At 43.7% G+C, this 21,394-nt stretch overlaps 1 protein-coding gene across 1 annotated transcript in view; it reads left to right on the forward strand.

Annotated features, from left to right (window-relative positions):
• The window catches only part of tex2l (testis expressed 2, like), a gene marked incomplete at both ends in the record, with an annotated part of 53,714 nt that overhangs the window by 24,014 nt on the left and 8,306 nt on the right, over positions 1 to 21,394 (forward strand). The window contains 4 exons of the mRNA XM_083649315.1: positions 2,088 to 2,187; positions 3,550 to 3,682; positions 7,778 to 7,975; positions 17,533 to 17,742. Coding sequence (XP_083505441.1) covers positions 2,088 to 2,187; positions 3,550 to 3,682; positions 7,778 to 7,975; positions 17,533 to 17,742 — 641 coding nt within the window. The remainder of the gene's footprint in view (positions 1 to 2,087; positions 2,188 to 3,549; positions 3,683 to 7,777; positions 7,976 to 17,532; positions 17,743 to 21,394) is intronic.

Consider the following 21,394-nt stretch of genomic DNA (forward strand, 5'->3'; position numbering starts at 1 on the left):
GCCAGGAGATGGATCCAGGTTAAAAAAAAACGAAATTCTCCTTTAAGAGTAAAGCAATACCCTGTTAAGAACCAGAACAGCTAGACCAACTAGCGGGTCCCAGCATAGCATAACAACCAGTGAGGTGCAGCGCAACTCGACCTGGCATGAAAGCTAACTATCAAGCCATCCAAGATACTAGTCTGAACCCCCACGTACAGACAGCTAAGATAGCAACGCAGCTAGCAGAAGCTTATCTAACTCAACGGGGTTAGGGTTACCAGTTCAGCCCGATATAACAGCCAAGCACCAGCGGGAAGGCATGCACAGTTAGCAAAACAAGGGAGTCCGCTAAGAGCTAAGCTAACTGTAGTAGCTATTGTAAGCAGGCCGTCTTGTCAGGCTGGCCGAGCCATAGCAAGGGGTACCCCTAATATTTCCGGGGTTCCTCTGCCTTTCCGAAGCCCTGCCACTCCGAACATTAACTTCCATTATTCGGACTGGCGGTCGTTCACCTTAGAAGCCGCAATGCCAACCTTAGGTTTAGGCGTGGGGGTGGGAGAGGTTAGGTTTTGGGTTAGGGTCTGGGGGAGGTTAGGTTTAGGCATGGGGGGAGGTTAGGTTTGGCGTGGGGGCTGGGAGAGGTTAGTGAAAAACGGGGAATATAGAACCCTTTCTGAGTGCCGATATTTCGGAGTGGCAGAACGTCGGAGTGGCAGCACGTCGGAGTGGCAGCATGTAACCAATATTTCCCTCTCCCCTCACTCGGGAAGGTAATGATAGCTAGCGGGCTGAGTATAGTCAGAGCTAAGCTAACTGGTAGCTAGCATAAGCCGGAGCTAACCTAGACCAAGAGGGAAGGCTAGTGACCTTAACAACCGGCTAGCCGGGGCTAGCAGCTTTCTTCTGTAATAAGAGAAAATGAGAAAAAGCACTTAACTTTGTCGTGGAGCTGGTTCCACCGCTCGAGCGAAGGAAGGCGCTGGCCGGAGTAACCTCGACGGTCAGCTGTCCCGTCTGCTGTTCTCGTTGTTTTAGGTGAGCAGTTAAGACAGAGTTGGTCACTGAAGCTAAGAGCTAAGAGCTAACGTAGGTCTCACAGAGTAAGGAGATGCATGCAGCAGTAGGTCTGAATGCAGGAAGAGTCAGTTCCTTGGCAGATTGTAACAGACGTAATGTCCGTCACGTGGTGAGAGGATGTGGGTGGCTGCGCCAATCATATCCAAGCTGTGCCAAGATGCCTTCAGGGGCGTCCTTGTTGGTTTGATAGAAAAAAGGTATTTTTCAGAGAAAAAGGACAGCATCCAGTAGCGTTGCTTGGAGCAACTAAGGCATATGTTGTATTGGGAAACTCCCCCTGTACATGTCCTCACTCATTAGTCAAGTGAACACAAATTATCAAACCCGATCGCATTCACATATCAGGTTGTCTGTTCCCACGAGCAAGGACTGAACTAGGAAAGAGTGCCTTTTCTTATTATGCTGCTGATAAATGGAATTTGTTGCAAAACATTCTGAAATTGAATCAGCTGATTCCCCTGGAATCCTTCAGAGTGCTTCTTGACGGTACTCTGCATAATCAATGCTCTTGTTTTATTTGATTTGCTCTTACCTTGTTTTTCTATTTTGTTTATTTATATCTGGAATCTTGAATGTTTTCTATATAGTGTAATATTTGTATTTGTAAGTTGTCTGTAATATTGTAACTATTGTAAATGTTCTCACTGTAACAGGGCTCCCTTGAAAATGAGAGCTTGCTCTCAAGGGCTCTTCCCTGTATAAATAAAGGTTAAATAAAAAATAAAATAAATAAATAAATATGTGAGAATCCGAAGTTCAAAACGAAGTCAAACAGGCCTACCTTGTTGCCGTGTAGGCTATTGGGTTTTGTATTGTTACTATGAAATTAAAATAAATAATCATCTGATGTGGTGAGCGTTCTGGCACAAACTGGCTGCCGTGCATCACCCAGGTGGGTACGACATGGTGGTGTATGTATGAGTTGAGCCCCCCCCCCCCCCCCCCCCCACTCTGATATGTGAGTATTTACAGTAGAAATATATAAATGTAATGAAATATTTATCAGTGTGTCTCTTTCTGTTTCCCAGCTGCCTTACTTTATGAACGAGCTGACCCTGACCGAGCTGGACATGGGCTCCTGCACGCCGCAAATTACTGCCACCTTCAGACCCCAGGTCAACCACCGAGGTGAACACACGCGCGCACGCACACACGCGCGCACGCACACACACACACACACACACACACACACACACACACACGCACATGCACACGCACACACACACCAGGGTGGGAATGTCATCATTTTAGGAGCAAGGCCATCATCACACAAAAAATGAGGGCACAAGGCCACATGTCACGGCACAAAGGCAATTGCTCTATATTGACATCGTAAAGAACGATTTTTCTGAAATGTGTGTTAAAATGATTCAATGACACATCCTTTGCGTAGTGCAGCTACATCAAACTGAAATCACTGAGGTTTTTAAAGCAACTGACAGTAGCAGGCTGGTAGCAGGGCACCGCCAAGGTGGCCTCAGCGCATCATGGCCAGAGGGAGGGGCAATATAATTCCCACTCTGACGCGCGCGCGCACGCACACACACACACACACACACACCAGCTCAAACGTTGTTATCCCATTGTAGTGACTTGAGCGGGGAGCCCTTATGCCACACCAACCTGTCCAGCATCATTTGTGTGTGTATTTGTGTGTGTGTGTGTGTGTGTGTGTGTGTGTGTGTGTGTGAGAGAGAGAGAGAGAGAGGGAGAGAGCTTACCTCAGACACACTGCCAGCCGCTGTTCTGGATCAATAGGATCGCGGTAGTTGGTGGTATATTTTTTAATGTGTGGTTCCAGTATTGCTAACAGCACATCAAACTGGTCCACTGACATCCTGAAATAGACCTTGAAATCCTGCAGCTCCCTAATCAGCAGGTTAAATTCTCCATACTCAACACTCCTGGTGAGGATTGGATGGACCCAATACCTTCTTCTTCTTTTTCTGTTTCTTTCAAGAAGAGCGACGACCACAAAATCATCATCACTGCTTGATGACTTCATTTTGACCTGTAGCTACTGCGAATTTTCGCAACGAATATTGGATAATTCGCATCGGACTCAGTGTGCAAGGTATCTGTGCGTGACGTTTTTTTCCGGATGACGGATTAAAAAAACGCAGCAAACAATTCGGACTCTGTGTGCAAGGACCTTTAACCTTGTCTTGAACATCAGCAGTGGTATTTTTGCTTCTTAATCACCTGTGGAGGCTTTAGTTTGGTTGTTGTTATGTTGTTGTTGTTGTTGTTGTTGTTGCCCTCTACCAACACAAAGTTAGTTCCCCATTGCTAAGCAAAGCAAGCCTATTGCTTCATGTAAACAGGTTTGAGTTATAAGGTATAAGTTTGTACTGTATATTGCAGTTATAAGCTCCCATGGAACACATCTCGTCCAATCACAGTGCTTTGGCCTAAACAGATGTTATATCATGTATGTATTGTATATGAGAAACATAGTAGGCTGCTGTTCCTCTGCGGCACTCCCTGCAGGCCTGTGGCAGCAGCTGCAGCTGGTCTACAGCGGCGCCCTGCAGATGACTCTGCAGACCAAGTTCAACCTGTCCAAGCTGGGAAAGGAGGGCAGCTATGACACAGACTGTCCCACTGACACAGACAGCCCCCGGTCAGTGAAACACACACACACACGCACACACACACACACACACACACACACACACACACACACACACACACACACACACACACACACACACACACACACACACATTCAGGCATGCACACACACACACACACACACACACACACACACGCGCACACACACACGCACACACACACACACACACACACACACACACAGAGTAGACTACAGACTACATACACATACATGCACACACTGTACACAGGCTGTCCACTTTTACTTGTGTTGTGTGTTGCTCTCTCAACAATAGTAGTACTACTTAGAAGTAGTAGTAGTCGGGACGGCACGGTGGCTCAGTGGTTAGTACTGTTGCCTCACAGCAAGAAGGTCCCGGGTTTGAACCCCAGTCCGTCCCAGGTCCTTTCTGTGTGGAGTTTGCATGTTCTCCCCGTGTTCGTGTGGGTTTTCTCCGGGTGCTCTGGTTTCCACCTACCACCAAAAGACATGTATGTTAGGGTTAATACTCCTGTCAGTGCCCCGGACTAAGGCACTGGCAAAAGAACTGGAGTTGGTCCCCGGGCGCTGCACTGCGGCTGCCCACCGCTCCCAGCTCTAGGAAGGTTCCTAGTAGAGGATGGGTCAAATGCAGAGGATGAATTTCCCCATGGGGATAAATAAAGGATAACTTAGTAGTAGTAGTAGTACAACAGTAGTATTTTTTCACATTATTATTATTATTGTTATTTTTTAATTACTAGTGCAGTGCCTGTTCCCCCATGCACCACCCCGTGGGCGCTTCCCCCCCGCACACACACTGCACTCTGTCAGGTCCCCCTAAGCGCAAGTTTGAAGTCGATCCGACAAACGTTTCTCGAGATACGCGAAGGACAGACATACAAACAGTCCTGGAATAAGTCCAAATTGCATGAAATGCGGCACCGCACTCCATTGGGGTCCGAGCAGCGCACTCCCCAAGGTTGAAGTCAATTGGACAAATGTTTCTCGAGATAAACTTTTTGTGGTGGAAATGGCCAGGTTTTACTCTGGTAACCCTACTTACACAGGACGGGGGTTTTCGGAAGTGGTGTTGCCCTAGAGCGGCGATCCTCAAAGTCCGGACTCCGGTCCGCATCCGGACCGAGAACGCCGTCCTATCCGGACCGAGCCCTATAACCTACAAATCATTGATAACTTACATTTTCACGGACCATTTCTATTTTAACCGGCACATGCTTTTATAGTCTTTACGGTACTACTGGTTTATCTGCCAGGAAGCTCACAGACCAATGCATGCGCAGTAAATCATCACACGTGATGCTACTCAGCCAATCAAATAAGCGAATCGTTTCTCTCTGTTGCTTCTCAGTGGTGCTGCGAGAGTGTGATACACGGACGGAGGCGAGGCGAGAGATAGTCATTTCACATGGTGTGCTCAAAAGAAACCACTCTTACATGTCCATTCATTGTTCTTACGGGCAATTCAAAACCAGTATGTCTCGTGTGAAGTGCGGTGCGATCCTGACCTCTCTATGGAAGCGCCACACATGAGCAAACACACATACACACACCAGCTCAGTGGCCTTGTGGTCTGAGTGTCCGCCCTGAGATTGGGAGGTCGTGAGTTCGATCCCCGGCCGAGTCATACCAAAGACTATAAAAATGGGACCCATTGCCTCCCTGCTTGGCACTCAGCATCAAAGGGTTGGAATTGGGGTGTTAGATCACCATATGATTCCCGAGCGCGGCGCTGCTGCCGCTCACCGCGCTCCCCCAGGGGATGGGTCAAATGCGGAGAACAAATTTCACACATTGTGTGACAATCAGTGGGACTTTAACTTTACCTTTACAGGGCACACTCACTGCCCAACGCAACGGCATGGTTTGCATTGCAATTGCATTGATCGACAGACAGACAGACAGACAGACAGACAGATAGATAGAGAGATAGCGAGGTCACTTCTCTCAAGAGAAAAGGTTGTTTGTTGGCTGAAAGTGTTAAATGGAGTGAAGAAAAGGGGAAACTTATTTCTCTTAAATTAAAGCACTTCATTTTAAGATGCACATTTTTCCAAAGCACTCTGTTGTATGTTATTTTTAAATGCATTATTTTACTTGAAATGAGAAAAGAACATGTATTTATTATAGTAGGCTAGTTATGTATAATTAATCCAGTTAAATATGAAAACTGTAAATAAGCATTGTTGATGTTTATTTTGATTTAACAGTCAGTTGTTGACTACATACAGACGTTGTACCATTAGGCTACTTCAATCATGGAGTTCAATGGCACTGAATCATAGCGCAAGCTACGTTACAATGTTCTGGACCTTTGCTTGAGGACATTTTCTCTAACTGGACCTCTTTGAATTTTAATTGAGTGCCCCTGCCCTAGAGGATATCATCGCTGTCGCGGCAGGACCTCGAATCTCCAAAACAGCAACTTTTCAGGGAGTTAAAAAAACCTGTTTGCTCTTAAAATACTGAACCAAACGTCGTCAAAGTTGGCACATGTCTTAATTATAGTTAGTTTCCCGCTGAATTTGTCATTACTTTATTAATATCTTACCTGGATAAGCTCAAATGATGTTGTTTATCAGTCCGAATTGGAAGCACTCTCTCCCGGCCAGTCAGGCGCTGATGGCCGCCTCCCCTCTGCTATGCACATGCACGAGCCGCAAGCTCCGGGCCGCGGGGGCGCGTGCAGCCCTGCAGCAGTGCTCTGAGCCTCTCATGGCTGAGGCGGGGGCTTTGGCATGGGGATGAGAACAGTCTGACATAACGTATCGTTAACGTTACTTTATTCTCGTCAGAAACCACTCCGATTTGCATGTTAAAACAAGTTTGCAGCCTAGGAATAACTGGAAAACATTTTATTGATCTATTCACGTCAGAGGAAGCCAGGATTAGTCAAAATGATATCAGAAATACACAGCATGTCTGCCGTGTGACTTTTCCGGGTTTACTGTCCTGCGTGGGGGGGTACAGACGGAGGTAGGGGAGGAAATTCGAGGTTTGACTGACAGATTGAGGCCGAATGGCGTTACGAGAATTACTCACAAGCTTGTTTTAATGCTTTTCCATTGGTTGCATTTGGTAAAAACCACACAGAGACGTGAAGGGTGACCAATTTCATTGATTTATGACAAAAAGAAAAAAAGTGAAAAAAGTGACATTCGAGGTCCTGCCGCGACAGCGACGATATTATTTCTGAATGCGTGACTCATTATAGCCTACCATTATAGCCACGTAAAAATCTCTTAGAAATCTCACTTAACTAAGATCACTGAGCTCTACTGATTATTTCCCCTTGATTTTATTCAGGACAGACTTGAATATGAATGCTGCTTATTCAGCTTACAAATACATGTTCTACCATTCTCTGCTCCTTTCATGCTGCCCTCTCTCCAATGTTTACTTTACCCACCCACCCCATTCACTCTCAAGGACCCATGTTTACTTTTCTCACTTACTTAACGACCCTATATTTACTTTTCTCACCTCCTGTCACAGAGCAACCCGCCCAGATACTTGAAGGAGCGCAGAATTGAACACAAATGTTCCAATATTGAACGTGTTTCGCGTCCGAATCGCACTGCACTCCGTCAGGTCCCCCTGAGCGCACTGCCCAAGTTTGAAGTCGATCTGACCAACGGTTCTCGAGATACGCGAAGGACAAGAGAGAGAGACAGACAATCCTCCAATTATAGTATAGATTTGTTAATGACTAAATAAATAAAAAATGACTAAAGTTACACCATTTTGTTTAGATTAAGATTTTTGTTGTCATTGTACAATGAAATTCTGCATTTGAGCCATTCTATAGTATACACAACTCTAGGAGCATGGGCCTTGCTCATGGGCACTGACAGGAGTATCAACCCAACATACATGTCTTTGATTTTGTTTCATTATAAAAAACTAAGAAAAATGTAAACATTTAGGCTACTAGGCTATATAATATTATTATACTGCCTCAATCCATAGATTACAGGGCCATTTAAATATAATAAATCCATTAAGAATTGAGTATTGCAGAGACGTTTATGAATGTCTGATATATTACGCATGCAACATCCATCCATCATCCATGGCTAATTCCTCTTCCTGTGCCTCCCCCAGCTGCAGGCCGGTCCTCAGCGTGTTGGCAGACAGTGATGAGGAGTCTTCCAGCGCCGGGTCATCCGATGAGGAGGAAGTGCTTCTGTCTGAGCCTCAGGGGCCAATAGGGGAGAAGGGATCTGCTCAGGGGCCAATAGGGGAGAAGGGATCCGCTCAGGGGCCAATAGGGGAGAAGGGATCCGCTCCAGGAACTGAAGGGTAAAAGTTAAAGAAGGTCATGTGTATTACAAGATAAAACTGCTGATCAAAACACGGTTTTGCCTGACAGGAGGCCTGTACCACGAAGAAAGATTAGTGAGGTAACTTCAGGTTTAACCCTAGGTTTGCCGTACCACGATGCTGCACACAGATTATTCATAATCTAGGCTACTCCTGCATTTTGCAGCTGCAACTGTGTTGCTTTTGGCCTTTATGATGTGAGTGAACTTCATATTATTTCCAGCATAGTCCTTGTATGAAATATGGAGATATGCGACTCTGCTGCCAATAGCTTACTGTATATGTGACCACAAAATAGGCTATTTTTTATAGATGAAATCTATGTCTGCACGTACCGTGTCGATTCAGTTCAGCAGCCTTTTTTAATTTTATTATCATTATTTTTTTATTGATAGCCTATTAGCCTATAAGAATTATTCCATCAGTGCGACCAAACACATCATGAGATCATTATTATTCATTGAGCCTAAATGGTCTAAAAACGCCTACGGATTTTGGACTAATTTAGATTACACATCACTTCCACTCACAAAAAAGACATGCAGGTTTTATTGAGTTTATTGAGAGGGTGAATTAAGCTGCTGTAGGATACGTGGAGGCAGAAATCTTCAAAGAAATGACTGATGTGAATAAAAGTGGTAACTTTAGACAGTCATTCGGGAACACACTAATAATATCTAACGCAGATTTAGATTCTGACATACATAGTAAAGCTTCACGATTTGGCTTTGAATGAATGAGGAAATAGGCGTGGCTGTACTGTAAAAGCTACGGCTCTGAGCTGGAGCAGTCCATATTGCATTGTGATTGGCTAATTGTTAAAAACTACGCCTCTTTTGCAGGCACCAGCTCCTGTGCACGGGCATTTTCAGGTGCACACGCTCTCAACTTGATTAGAAAAACCTGGATCCACTTAACGAGTTGATAACTACCGTACATTGGTGGTACAGTATGACTTAACTAGAATCTAACTAGATGGCAATTATCTGGTTAAGCCAAACCAGATCAAGGGACAGATCCTGGATCTGCTTACCCAACATTTGTGGTATAGCCCTCTGATGTTTGTATCTACTGTATGCCTAACCAGGGGTGTGGACGAGTAATAACATGTTGGGCTCTATCGTTGCAATGGCCTAAAAACTGCACTTAGTGCCAGGCGCAGCTCAGATTAGTGGGTGTGGACCAGCACACTTGATATTTTGGTATCGGCGCAACAGGTGGCCTTAAGCATTATAACCACGCCTTTTAATCGTAAAATTATGCACAATCTGCTCATTGCGGAAGTGCAGTACACAAATCACAAGCTTCACTTTTAAGCTCCAATTCCATGGAGCAATCCAGTCCGGCTTCAGAAAAGCCGAGGGCTCTGATCTCCCCCCCTCCCTTTTATCCCCGTCTGTCTGTCTCCATATATAGGCTATTATTATTGTGCTTGCTGACAAGCAAGGCACAATCTTAAAGTCCGACATACTTATTATTCTTATATCTGCCAAAAAGTTAGCCGCGTAATAACTCCCACAATTTTTGCGCCACATAGACATGCCAGACCTCAAAATGACCGGCTTATTGAGGACAGGTGTGCTATGACTTTTCTAAGGGTTTGTGAAAGCGGTTTGGCCGCAATTCGCCATTAAGCGCCATTTTTTTTCCCATTGACTTGCATGGGGTTTGGAAAAATCTTGCAGTAAATTAGCTGTAATTCAGAAACCATAACCACTACAGCTACCAAACTTGGTAGGGAGGTGCACGGAGGGGTCTTTTACTATCCCCGAAAAAATTGCACCAATTGACCATATGGTGGCGCTATAACAGCCCTCCTTACCTTTTGGTCCATAACTTTTGAACCGTAGGGTTTATCATCAAAATTATTTTTTCCCTGGATTCCTTGGGTCCTCCCGCATCTACTCAACTAGGCCACGCCCATTTCCGTCTGACTAGATTTTCTGCCATTTCTCCTTGAAATTTTGTCCAATCGTCACCAAACTAACGCACACATCATGTGGGGACTGTCCTGCACAACACTGATTTGGAAGTTTTTGAAAAAAACGCACCGTTGCGATATAATCCACTTCCAATCTTCTGTGGGTGGGGCCTATTTCACAAAGATCGTCCGATTCTAACCAAACTTGGTACAGGTGTGCACGGATGTACTCTGAGCCTATAGCACAAATACTTTGTCATTTAGCCTTTAGGGGGCGCTATAGCAGCATTCAGTGCCTGTCCCTTCGAAATTGTTTTATTTTGAAGGGCGGCAGGAAGTGCGGATTCATTGTCATTATGGCCAGCCTTCCTTCTTGTATGACACTTGACACTTAAGACTTGACTTGACGCACGCACGCTATTGTACAGACAACAGACACACCTATACTTATATCACAGTGGGTATATCACTCATGGTCTCCCTCTCATTTGCATACTGTATGTTTTCAGCAGCTCCAACTCTTCTCTGTTAAAAACCACATGCAAAAAGTGTACTGGAAACAGGAATCCGGTGAGATTTGACCAGATAAATAGAGCTTAAGAGCAACTCTGAGCAGCAGTGTTGCATGTTGGGTAGAGAGAATGATGTAGACAAAAAAAGTATGAAATGACTTACTACAGTCATTCCTCCATCTGTAAAAGTATGAAATCACTTACTACAGTCATTCCTCTCCCTCCCTGGCGCAAGTGGGAGCCCCAGGAGAGGGCAAATCAGAGTGAATCAGAGTTCCTTGGATTTTCGACGTCACTTGTCGCCAACCAATAAAAAAATTCACAGGGCCGCCCAGAGCCCGCCCCCTCACAGCCCTGACAGCTGCCTGCAGGAAACCTGTTGTGTTCATGTATGCATGGCATGGGAGGCCTGTCTGTTCGGTTAGCTGCTGTGTTACTGTAGCATGGAAACATGTCCAGAAAACAATGAACTGAACCCATGGGTAAGTGTCACCACTTTGTGGTTGTTCATTATATACAGCCAGCTGGGTTTGAAAACATAATGGAAGAGATAGCCTAGTGTGAATAGCCTAATGTGAATGGAGGCTGTTAGCCACAACAACTGTGCCTTATAGGCTAACCTCAGCCAGCCAAAGCAAACACCTTGTCCCCCTGGCGTTAGGACACACTGTTCATCAATGTTTGGGACTAGTTGCAACAAGCTAATTGAGCTAATGCTAGCGTTAGGCGTTAGTTAGCATGCTACCCAAGCAGCTTCTCTGGCTGACTGGACACATGACAACCGATCAGCAACTCTGTAACAAAACTAAAAGGGTAACATTACTTTGGTGACCAGGGACTATTATCAGTACATTTGACTTCTTACACTAACATAATGGAAGATAGCCTACATTAGTTACTGGCTGATTAGATGCGATCAGCAACTCTGTAACAAAACTAAAAGGGTAACATTATAAGGGTAACATTACTTTGGTGACCAGGGACTATTATCAGTATATTTGACTTCTAACACTAACATAATGGAAGATAGCCTACATTAGTTACTGGCTGATTAGATGTGATCAGCAACTCTGTAACAAAACTAAAAGGGTAACATTACTTTGGTGACCAGGGACTATTATCAGTACATTTGACTTCTAATCTAACACTAACATAATGGAAGATAGCCTACATTAGTTACTGGCTGATTAGATTAGCTTTTCACTTGTGTGTTTGCAGCTCTGGTAGGCCTGCTAGTTTTGTAAACAGTTGTTGTCGCAACCATAAACATGAATGGCACTACAATGAATACTACTTCTCTGGAGGTTATCATGTCCTATTTTCCTTGAGACAGTTGGAGACATTTACAATACATGGTAATTATTTAGGCTGTAGTTTGCAGGTAATGTAGTTTTAGATTGCAGAGATTGAGCCAACTTTACCCTTTTGTGTCTCTCTAGTAGGCTACAACCAGTCTGACTTCCCAACCTACCAAGTACTTCTACTCCCAAGTACTTTTACTCGCATAGGCACACCCATAACTACTTAGTCCCCCTAGCTGCATGGGCAGGGACCTTGCAAGCCAGGCGGTGCATGGCGAGGACAGCAAGCACAATTACATTTTCGTTAGGAAATGTAGACCTTCTAGTTCCATATTATTATGCTTCTCAAACCAATCTAACTGCAGTTTAAATACTGCAAGCCTGTAAATACGCTACACTATAGCAAGATCAAAGTGAAAAGAATGTTCTAAAGGCATCAGCTAGAAAAATATAGCCTATCCCTATGTCATGATGAGATTAGATTGGTGAAAGTTTGTCCAGAATGATATCGTTTTGCTACCTTTTCTTCTCCCCTGCTGCACCAAGCTCCGAGCGCGTAGCATATTGACGCTTTGTCCCGTCCCTTGTGCGTCGCTTGTTACTAACATGGTACCCTTGAGCGACACATGAAACAACTTGGGCTTTCCGACTAAACTCAATGCAAACCCATGGAAGTAATCTTTGACGCTTATGGCAACTGCTCCCCCATTAGCCTAACTGCTCTCCCATTAGCCTAACTGCTCCCCCGTTAGTCAAGTGCTCCCCCATTAGGGTCTGGAGGAGCTAACCTCTCCCAGACCCTAACCCTAAACCTAACCTCTCCCACCCCCCATGCCTAAACCTAACCTCCCCCAGACCCTAACCCTAACCCTAACCTCTCCCACCCCCATGCCTAAACCTAACCTCCCTCAGACCCTAAACCTAACCTCTCCCACCCCCCACGCCTAAACCTAACCTCCCCCCAGACGCTAATGGGCGAGCAGTTGACTAATGGGCGAGCAGTTAGGCTGATGGGGGAGCAGTTGCCATAAGCGTCAAAGATGACTTCTATGGGTTTGCATTGAGTTTAGTCGGAAAGCCCAAGTCGTTTCATGGGTCGCTCAAGGGTACCATGTTAGTAACAAGTGGCGCATAAGGGACGGGACAAAGCGTCAATATGCTACGTGCTCGGAGTGAGAACGTGTTGGCTGCACAGGTAGGATGATGCACATAAATATAGCCTACATTATGTAAAGTCATTAATGTGTTTTTATTGTAAAACTAAATGTGAAGTAGGGCCAATTTATTGGAACGGATATCACAGTATAGGACATGACAGTAGAACCGCGTTACACTGTCACTCATCTAAATCACATTAAATCTGCGAGGGATATATATAGCCCCAGGATGACATATATGTTTCACATAGGGTTGTGTTTTGATTTCGATGTTTTATTTGGTCCAATATTGAATTGTTTGACAATTGCATGTTGTGTTAACATTACACATTATTTCTATCTACCTTTCTATCTATTTCGGCTCATTTGGTTGCTATTTATTATCGAAATGTATTAGCCCAATGCATGCTGGGAGATTTCACATTTGTGGCTTTGGTAGGGAAGCCAGGCAGTGAACATTTGTTTGGGCAGAATGATCTCGTTTTCTCTCGCCTTTTCTTCTCCCCCACTGCTCTCCCCCACTGCACAGGTAGGATGATGCAACAGCCTCTGAATGTCACGGGCTCAAAACTGTCATGTTAGAAAAAACTGTCATGTTGTTATACTACGTACGGTACAACTTTTTTTTTCCATCGGACTTTGTGCCTGTCTGAGCGCACGAGAGAGGGAGTGAGAGAGAGAGAGAGAGAGAGGGGGACAAAACTGTGAGATCAGCAGAGGAGAAGCTGTGCGTGGAATATCCGCGGCGCACTGAATAAGGCCTGGTTTTCAAAAGCGCAAAGTGCTAAATTAACGCCAGAGGGGAAGATATCGTTAGGCCAGTATTTAAGGCCGAAACGCCCATTCTGGCCTATTCTGGCACTGCGCCACGCCTGTTTGGCGTAAAGTGCATTTTGTGGCCTAAAACCATGTTGCTATCTTCCCGAGGCAGGCGCAAGGCGCGTTTTTTTGCGTTTAACGCCAGTTTCTGCGCCTAAGGCCTGTGGGAAAATAGAGCCTGTTAAGTTTATAAGTAGTTCTGAAATTTTACTTGAGTATAGAAGTAATATTGCTGGTGTAAAAGTTACATAGTTACTGAAAAAAGGTTGTTCCCATTCAGTGCTAAAAGGAAGAGAGGACATGGAGTTAGTTATTTTAGATTGTAGACTTCAGTACCTGTCTACCGAAAAGTGTTCCAGGTAGCTCAGTTTATGCATGCATGCCACATGCATGTGTTGGGGTGTTCGTGTGACAATAAAAGACGCGGCTTGTCCCGTTACGAGAGAGTGTTCCAGGTAGCTCAGTTTGTGTTAAATGCTTACCAACAGCGTAGGATGGTACTTTATGTTTGAGGTGTTAAAATCTTTATCGTCTGACATGTTTGGAGATATATCATATTCTGTTCTTTCTTTTTTATTGCTCCTGTATGTTATGATTGTAGTGTCTTGTAAGCCCATGCGTGCTGGACACCTGGGTGCATGACACTTTGGAAAATAAAATTAACTAACTAACTAAATTACAGTATACAATATTCCAGAATAAAAATGCACAAGCAAAGTAAAGCGTAGATCTTTTGACACTCACTGACTTTCACAGTAGATTGAGTGCGTTTACATGCAAACAATAAACGGATAACTGAGAATAATCAGTTTATGGCAATAATCTGATTTCTGCGTTTACATGCACTTTAATAATCCGACAATAGGAAAAACCCGGGTTTACATGATTCAGTCAATTAGTCTGATTTCTCTCCAGAAGGCAGCGGTAATTCCGCAATAAAACAACAAAAGAAGTTGCAAAATGCAAAATCACATTTTCATTAGGCTACTTCTTTGTCCGGCTCCGAGATGGTTTAGGTGAAAATGACTAGGGAGGCGTCGCTTTGGAAGTGTGAATCTGTCATATATTTCCAACTTTACCAAACATAGAGCACAGAGAGGCGACTGAAGCACGTCAAAAGGTACATCGAAATAGATCGAAATAATGTGTAATGTTCCCACAACATGCAATTGTAGAACATTTCAATATTGGACAAAATAAAATCGCAAAATCCAAACACAACCCTATGTGAAACATACAGTATATGTCATCCTGGGCCTATATATATCCCTCGTAGATTTAACGTGATTTATATAAGTGACAGCGTAACGTGGTTCTACTGTCATGTGCTATAGCCTACTGTGATGTCTGCTCCAATAAATTGGCCCTACTTCACATTTAGTTTTACAATAAAAACACATTTCTGCAATGACTTTACATAATGTAGGCTATATTTATGTGCATCATCCTACCTGTGCAGCAGGGGAGAGAAAACGATATCATTCTGGACAAACTTTCACCAATCTAATCTCATCATAGGGATACGCTATTTTTTTCTAGCCGATGCGTTTAGAACATTCTTTTCACTTTGATCTTGCTATAGTGTAGCGTATTTACATGCTTGCAGTATTTAAACTGCAGTTAGATTGGTTTGAGAAGCATAACAATATGGAATAATAGCCTATATATAGAGACAGACAGAGGGGGATGAAAGGGAGGGGGGGAGCAGAGCGCTTGGCTTTGACCGGACTGGATCGCTCCGTGGAATTGGAGCTTAAAAGGCAAGCTGGGGACTGGTTTACTGCACTTCTCCAATGAGCAGATAGTGCATAATTTTACGCTTAAAAGGAGTGGTTATAATGCTTAAGGCCGCGTGTAGCGCCGACACCAAGATATCGAGTGCGCTGGTCCACACCCACTAATCTGGGCTGCGCCTGGCACTAAGCGCAGTTTATAGGCCGATGCAACGATAGACCCCTATGTGTTACTCATCACAGATCATTTAAGCTTGAATTTCAATGAGTTAAGAGATTGTGCATGTTTGGCAATATTGATATAAGTGTTCCATAGTATGGCCCCTCTGTAGCCTATATTGAACATTGGTTATTGGTAGTGTGACACTATAGGGGTGAAGGTGAAGGTGATGTGAATGTCTTGTATTACCAGTATGTTTATTAGCATTTTGTTGGAAGTATAAGAGGCAGGTGAGTATATACATTTATAGACAAAAGTGTGTTGATATGATGTATGGGGAGTATTTTGATTTTTTTAAGAGCAGCTGATCGTTCAAATCTGTTAAGGAATGTAGCCAACTGATTTTTGATTTTTTTGGTATGATGTGAATTCTGTGAAGACTGGAAATGTATGTGCTTGCCCATACGATATTGTCGTACACTAGATATGGGTAAATCAAACTGTAATAGAGGGTTAATCGACATGATTTTTTTTTTTTTTTTTTTTTATTTAGCACATATTCAAACATACAAAAATACTGATAGTTAACAACACGACAATAAATGTGCAAAGTAGAGGCAGGAGACCCGCAAGGGCCTATACGAGGCCTCTACTTGTATAACATCATAAGTAGAAATAAAATCAGTAAGTATGAAATAAAATTAAAATTTAACGAACAAAAAGAAAGAAAAGAAAGTAAAGAAGAAGAGATAAAAACATGTATGCAGATAAGAGATGTTATTGATTTAACAGGGTTTTTTTCATTCTCGATTTAAGCATAGGCAATGATTGACAGGTTCTGATTGAGGGGGGGGTGGAATTGGATGGACCTCTATACCTAATGTTAAATTGACCTAAATTTGTGCGGGAAAATGGAAGGTGAATGTTATGTGATTGTCTGGTTGGATATGAGTGAACATTAGAGTTCAGTACAAAGAAATTATAAAAGACAGTAGGTAAAAATAATTCTTGGTGCATACATTTATACATAAAAACAGTAGTCTGATATACGTTTATATCGAAGATTGACAATATGTTTAGTTGCCTGAACAGAGGGGCCGATGGCTCAAAACGATTTGATGACGTAGCCAGTCTAATAAATTTCTTTTGAATTAGCAGGATTTTCTGAAGAGAATAAGGATATGTACTGGCCCAAACAATATATGCAATATGATAAATAAGGATATATCAGACTATAATATAGTGACAGAAGACAGGAACGATTTACCAGTGATGAAATCCTTCTGATAATGCCATAAGACTTCATAATTTTGTTACACACATAATCAATATGGGTTTTCCATGATACATGGTGAATGATGAACCAAACTGGATGTATTTCTGATGATACCAATTGATTTAATTATTTTATTACAGACAAGATGAATGTGGTTTTCCCAATTAAGGTACTCTTCAACCAGAATTAACTGAATTTCACTGTATGAAATGTGTCCTCTTTAATGGATGCAATTGATCATGTAACAAAGTACGATATGTTAGTCAAAACATACTTTCAGAAATACAAAAAAGTACCTAAAAACCTACTGAATTACAGTAACGGTAGTAATTGTAATTTGTTACTTCACCCTTCACCATATTACTATATTCATCCACAGGGGTTTTCAGCTTTCCACGTTTGCATCCTTAGCAACATAAAATAGACGGCTGACATCATATAGCTTTCATTTCAATTACATTTCAGAATACATGGCAGCTGTCATTTGTGCAAACATTTTGACATTTATCTGTGTGCATTAAATCTACTCACAAATGCATATTCATATCATACTATTTTCCTCCCCTCCCCTCCCCTCTCCAATATCCTACCCTTTCTCCTCTCCCCTCTCCTCACCTCTCCCCCCACCTCATGTCTCCTCTCCCCTCTCCTCTACAGGACAGGGTGTAGCAGGACTGGAAGGAAGATTTGGAGATTTGTGGACAAAATCGCTAAATCTAAGTACTTCCAGAAGGCGACGGAGAACGAATACATCAAGAAGAAGATGGAGGAGATGTCCAACACTCCTCTCCTGCTCGCTGTGGAGGTCCAGGAGCTGTCAGGGACTCTGGTCGTCAACGTCCCACCGCCCCCTACAGACAGGATATGGTACAACCTTTACATTCTGTTGTCCCTGCGTTATAATGGACCCACCCCCACAGTTTTGGGCAGACCACACCCTGCGACCGCAGCAGTCAAGCGACGGGATTGGACATGTAGGCTATTTATTTTTACAAGCTCTGGCTGCAATTCCGTGACAAGTTGACAGACAAGGCCTCAGCCTGGATGAAAAGCCAAAAGCCCCATGAGAAAAATGTGCCGTTTACCTGCATCAAGCCCAAGAGTAATATCCTATCTCTGAGTTTCCTTTTATTACAATAGTATCGTAGTAGTCTATAATTTAAATTTTCTGTATGGACTCTTACAGGCAATGTACACCAGATACGTTACGGCTGCGTTGCAGATCCGGCAAAACTGACGGATCGACTCTCGCCCATGTTAATAGATGGGCGATACATGCGGTACGGAAAAATTACGCACCTGTTCTATTTTTGTCGGATCCCGCATCTGTTCCGGAGGCGGTGTACATTAGCCCTTAGAAGTCTGAAAAAAAGTTTGCATTGAATATATCCATGCAATATGCATGGATATAATCCCACTCATGTTTGAATACAGGGGTGTGGGGATCACTGCACAAATACCATTGCTGGGTACAAGTTGGGCAGCATAATTACTAAAATAAATAAAAGACTAACATTGGTTGCATGGTTGAGCGGTATTGATTCAATGACGCCACATTAGCGTTCATATACATTAAGGAACGTACGTGACCATCATTTATTTCAATGTCCGCTATCAAGAGCAATTCAGTTGGTTAATGAAATCTGGTGTGGTGTGGGAGATTCGAGCTGTCAAAAGGGAAGCCTCGCTCCTGGCCAATCCTGGTGCTTGACTGCTGCGTAGGCGGGCGCAGGGTAACCTGACGCTGCCAGATGGACGGTTTAGCTCCACATTACGTTTCACTAAACCAGTCGATCTGGGAGTGCAGTAACCCGACCCGCTGACGGAGGCGGGCACTTTTTCCAAGCTACTTGGCAGGTGATTGGATGACCCATCTGTCTATCACCGCTGGTGCGTGTTAACTTCAACCAATCAGATCGCCATGCCTCTGACGTCACGTTTGCGACCGGAGGAAGGTGCCTGTGCCTGATCTCCGTGGTAGTCTATCATTGATTGAGTCCTCACCGTCCTCATCGTCGTAAAGTCGCCTTCGAAGCATGACGTTCGATTATAACGAACTAGTTGTGTGGCTTAGCCTTCCCAAATGTTGAGGGTTGTTTGTCACTTCCGCGGCGGCAGCCATGTTGACGAGTGAAAAGAACTACAAAGACCATGTACCCACTACTTGCCCAGACGAGCCTAAGCCCGCCTAAGGCTGCCGCTGATTCGTCGAGCCGGCCATGGTTCGACCAATTTGATTTTTGATTTGATTTATTTCTGGGTAAAAAAACAAATACAAACATCACAGGATGCAGGTATTGCCCAAAGGATAGCACATCGAAGTATTTACACACTTGTTTCCAATGTACGGGCTACGGGCGCTCAAAAGTCGCTCATCCCGATCTCGACTCTTCTCGTCCCTGGCACCCCAATGGTGGAACGAGCTGCCACCTTCGGTCAGGACTGCTGAATCACTGCCGATCTTTCGGAAAAGACTAAAGACTCACCTTTTCAGGCTCCACCTGGGCCCTTCTTGATCTAACTTCTTTCTCTCTCTTTCTTAAAAATAAAATAAAAAAAAATCCTAAACTAAACTCGTACCACTGTTCCTTCAGGATTTGTAGTTGTCATAAACTGTGCTCCATAGTTGATTGCTCTATTGCTGACAAAAAGTGTGTTATTGTAAGTCGCTTTGGATAAAAGCGTCTGCCAAATGACGTAATGTAATGTAATGTAATGTGGTCCTTGGTGTCAAGACAGTACATTGAATGACATACAGTACATGCAGCCAGTAAAATCTACAAAAATCACAAAAAAACATAAAACATAGACGAGAATATACTCTAATAATAGCTCTAATCATTAATTGACCTCCACAAGAGCTGCTTCACATGCTTTCTATACACACCTCTGCTCTGGCACTGTTTAATCTGTAGGGGAAGGCTATTCCATAGGGTAATGCCAGTGTACAAAAAGGTCACTCTGCCAGTATTATTCACACGGGGAATTTTGCAAGACATTACGCTTGCCCGTGTATTGTGGCTGTGCTGATTGTGTACCATTTCTATATGAGTATCCAGGTACCTTGGTGCATGTCCATTTATAATGTCATACATTTTCATTCGTTTCAGCTGCTCGACTCTGCCCTCTACTGGTAACAGGCCAACTCGCCGGAATTCATGTGAGCCAACATGAGTCCTCGGCGGGGCATTTAACACATTCACTGCCAGCCGTTTTTCAATACTGTAGTTAGCTTCTGCCAAGGTTTTTTTTTGAGGATTCTGGCTCATCTTTCAAGAGCCGAGGATTCGTTTCTGTTAGGATTTTGTGAACACACAATATCTCAAAAGAACTAATAGAATGTGTGCTTTCTCTGTCTAAAAGAGTTAGTTTGTAGAGTTAGTAGTTATGTAAGCATTAGCAGTTGAATACAGCATGGTTTCAGCGTCTGAAAATTTATTCTGAGATAAACGGCTTTTTGTGAAATTCGATAGAACAGTCACTTTAACCATTCATTTTTGGCATCAGTAAGACGTCAGACATCTAAACAATAGTTTTGAACAGTAATTTCCTCCATAACAGCAGGAAACACCCCTCTCCTTCAAACTCCTCCCTCCGTGTGTGTTCTTCTTGGCTGCAGCGGGCGTGTCACAAGCTCGTTTCTGTTGCTGCTGTAACCTCGCGTCACCAGGCTCACTGCTTTGCTGCTGCTGTGCCTGTCTGCTGGCGGCCGCTGTGCAAGTCTGGATATGGGCTCGCTCGTTTCTTGGGGTTTGTGTTGAGAGCTTTGATGAAGCTTTTGCGATTCTGGTCTTATTTATGCTGCGTGTTTCAAAGTGTGTTCCACCCGTAATCTATTATGCAAATTTGCAAAACCCCACCGCCAGCTCCCAAGCGCGAAAGTGAAAGCGTTTTCGCCAATCCATTTTCATGAGAATGGCTTCCTCACACTGCTTTTTGCTTGCCTTCCTCTAGTCTGGAGAACACTGTCGCCACTTAGTGGGTCGGTGGAATGGGTTGTACACGTTCGGTGGCTCCAATATTTTTTATAGGAGACGTGGAGAGCGTTGATCCACGTCCCACCGTCAAAAAAAAAAAAAAAAAATTTAAGCCGAGATATCTCGTCATTGGCAGTCAACCGTTGGATTCTGTAAGCCGAGATATCTCGTCAATGGCAGTGAACGTGTTAACAGGAACCTGACCATGTTGTTTTGCATCACCTGCATTCTGCTTTTGAGCTGCCGGGACAGGCCACTGTACCAAGACACAATCATCTTAACTGCCTGTGCATGACAAGATGGATTACGTCGAGAGAATCTTTGATCTCGTGAGGTTATCCATCTTGCAAGCAAGGTTAGGCGCAGGGCGTGGTCTGCCCAAAACCGCGGTGGGTTCCATAATAACGCATTGTCCCCATAGAGAGCCAAAGTCACACCCACTTCTGGTTTTGGCATACAAACCATGCAAGGGATTTAATCCACCATATTTTTTTCCATAGACATTTCGTAAAAATGCTTATAAAGAATACTTTTACTTGGTC

This window comes from Poromitra crassiceps (assembly GCF_964638095.1).
Source record: "Poromitra crassiceps genome assembly, chromosome: 13".
Taxonomy (NCBI): Eukaryota; Metazoa; Chordata; class Actinopteri; order Beryciformes; family Melamphaidae; genus Poromitra; species Poromitra crassiceps.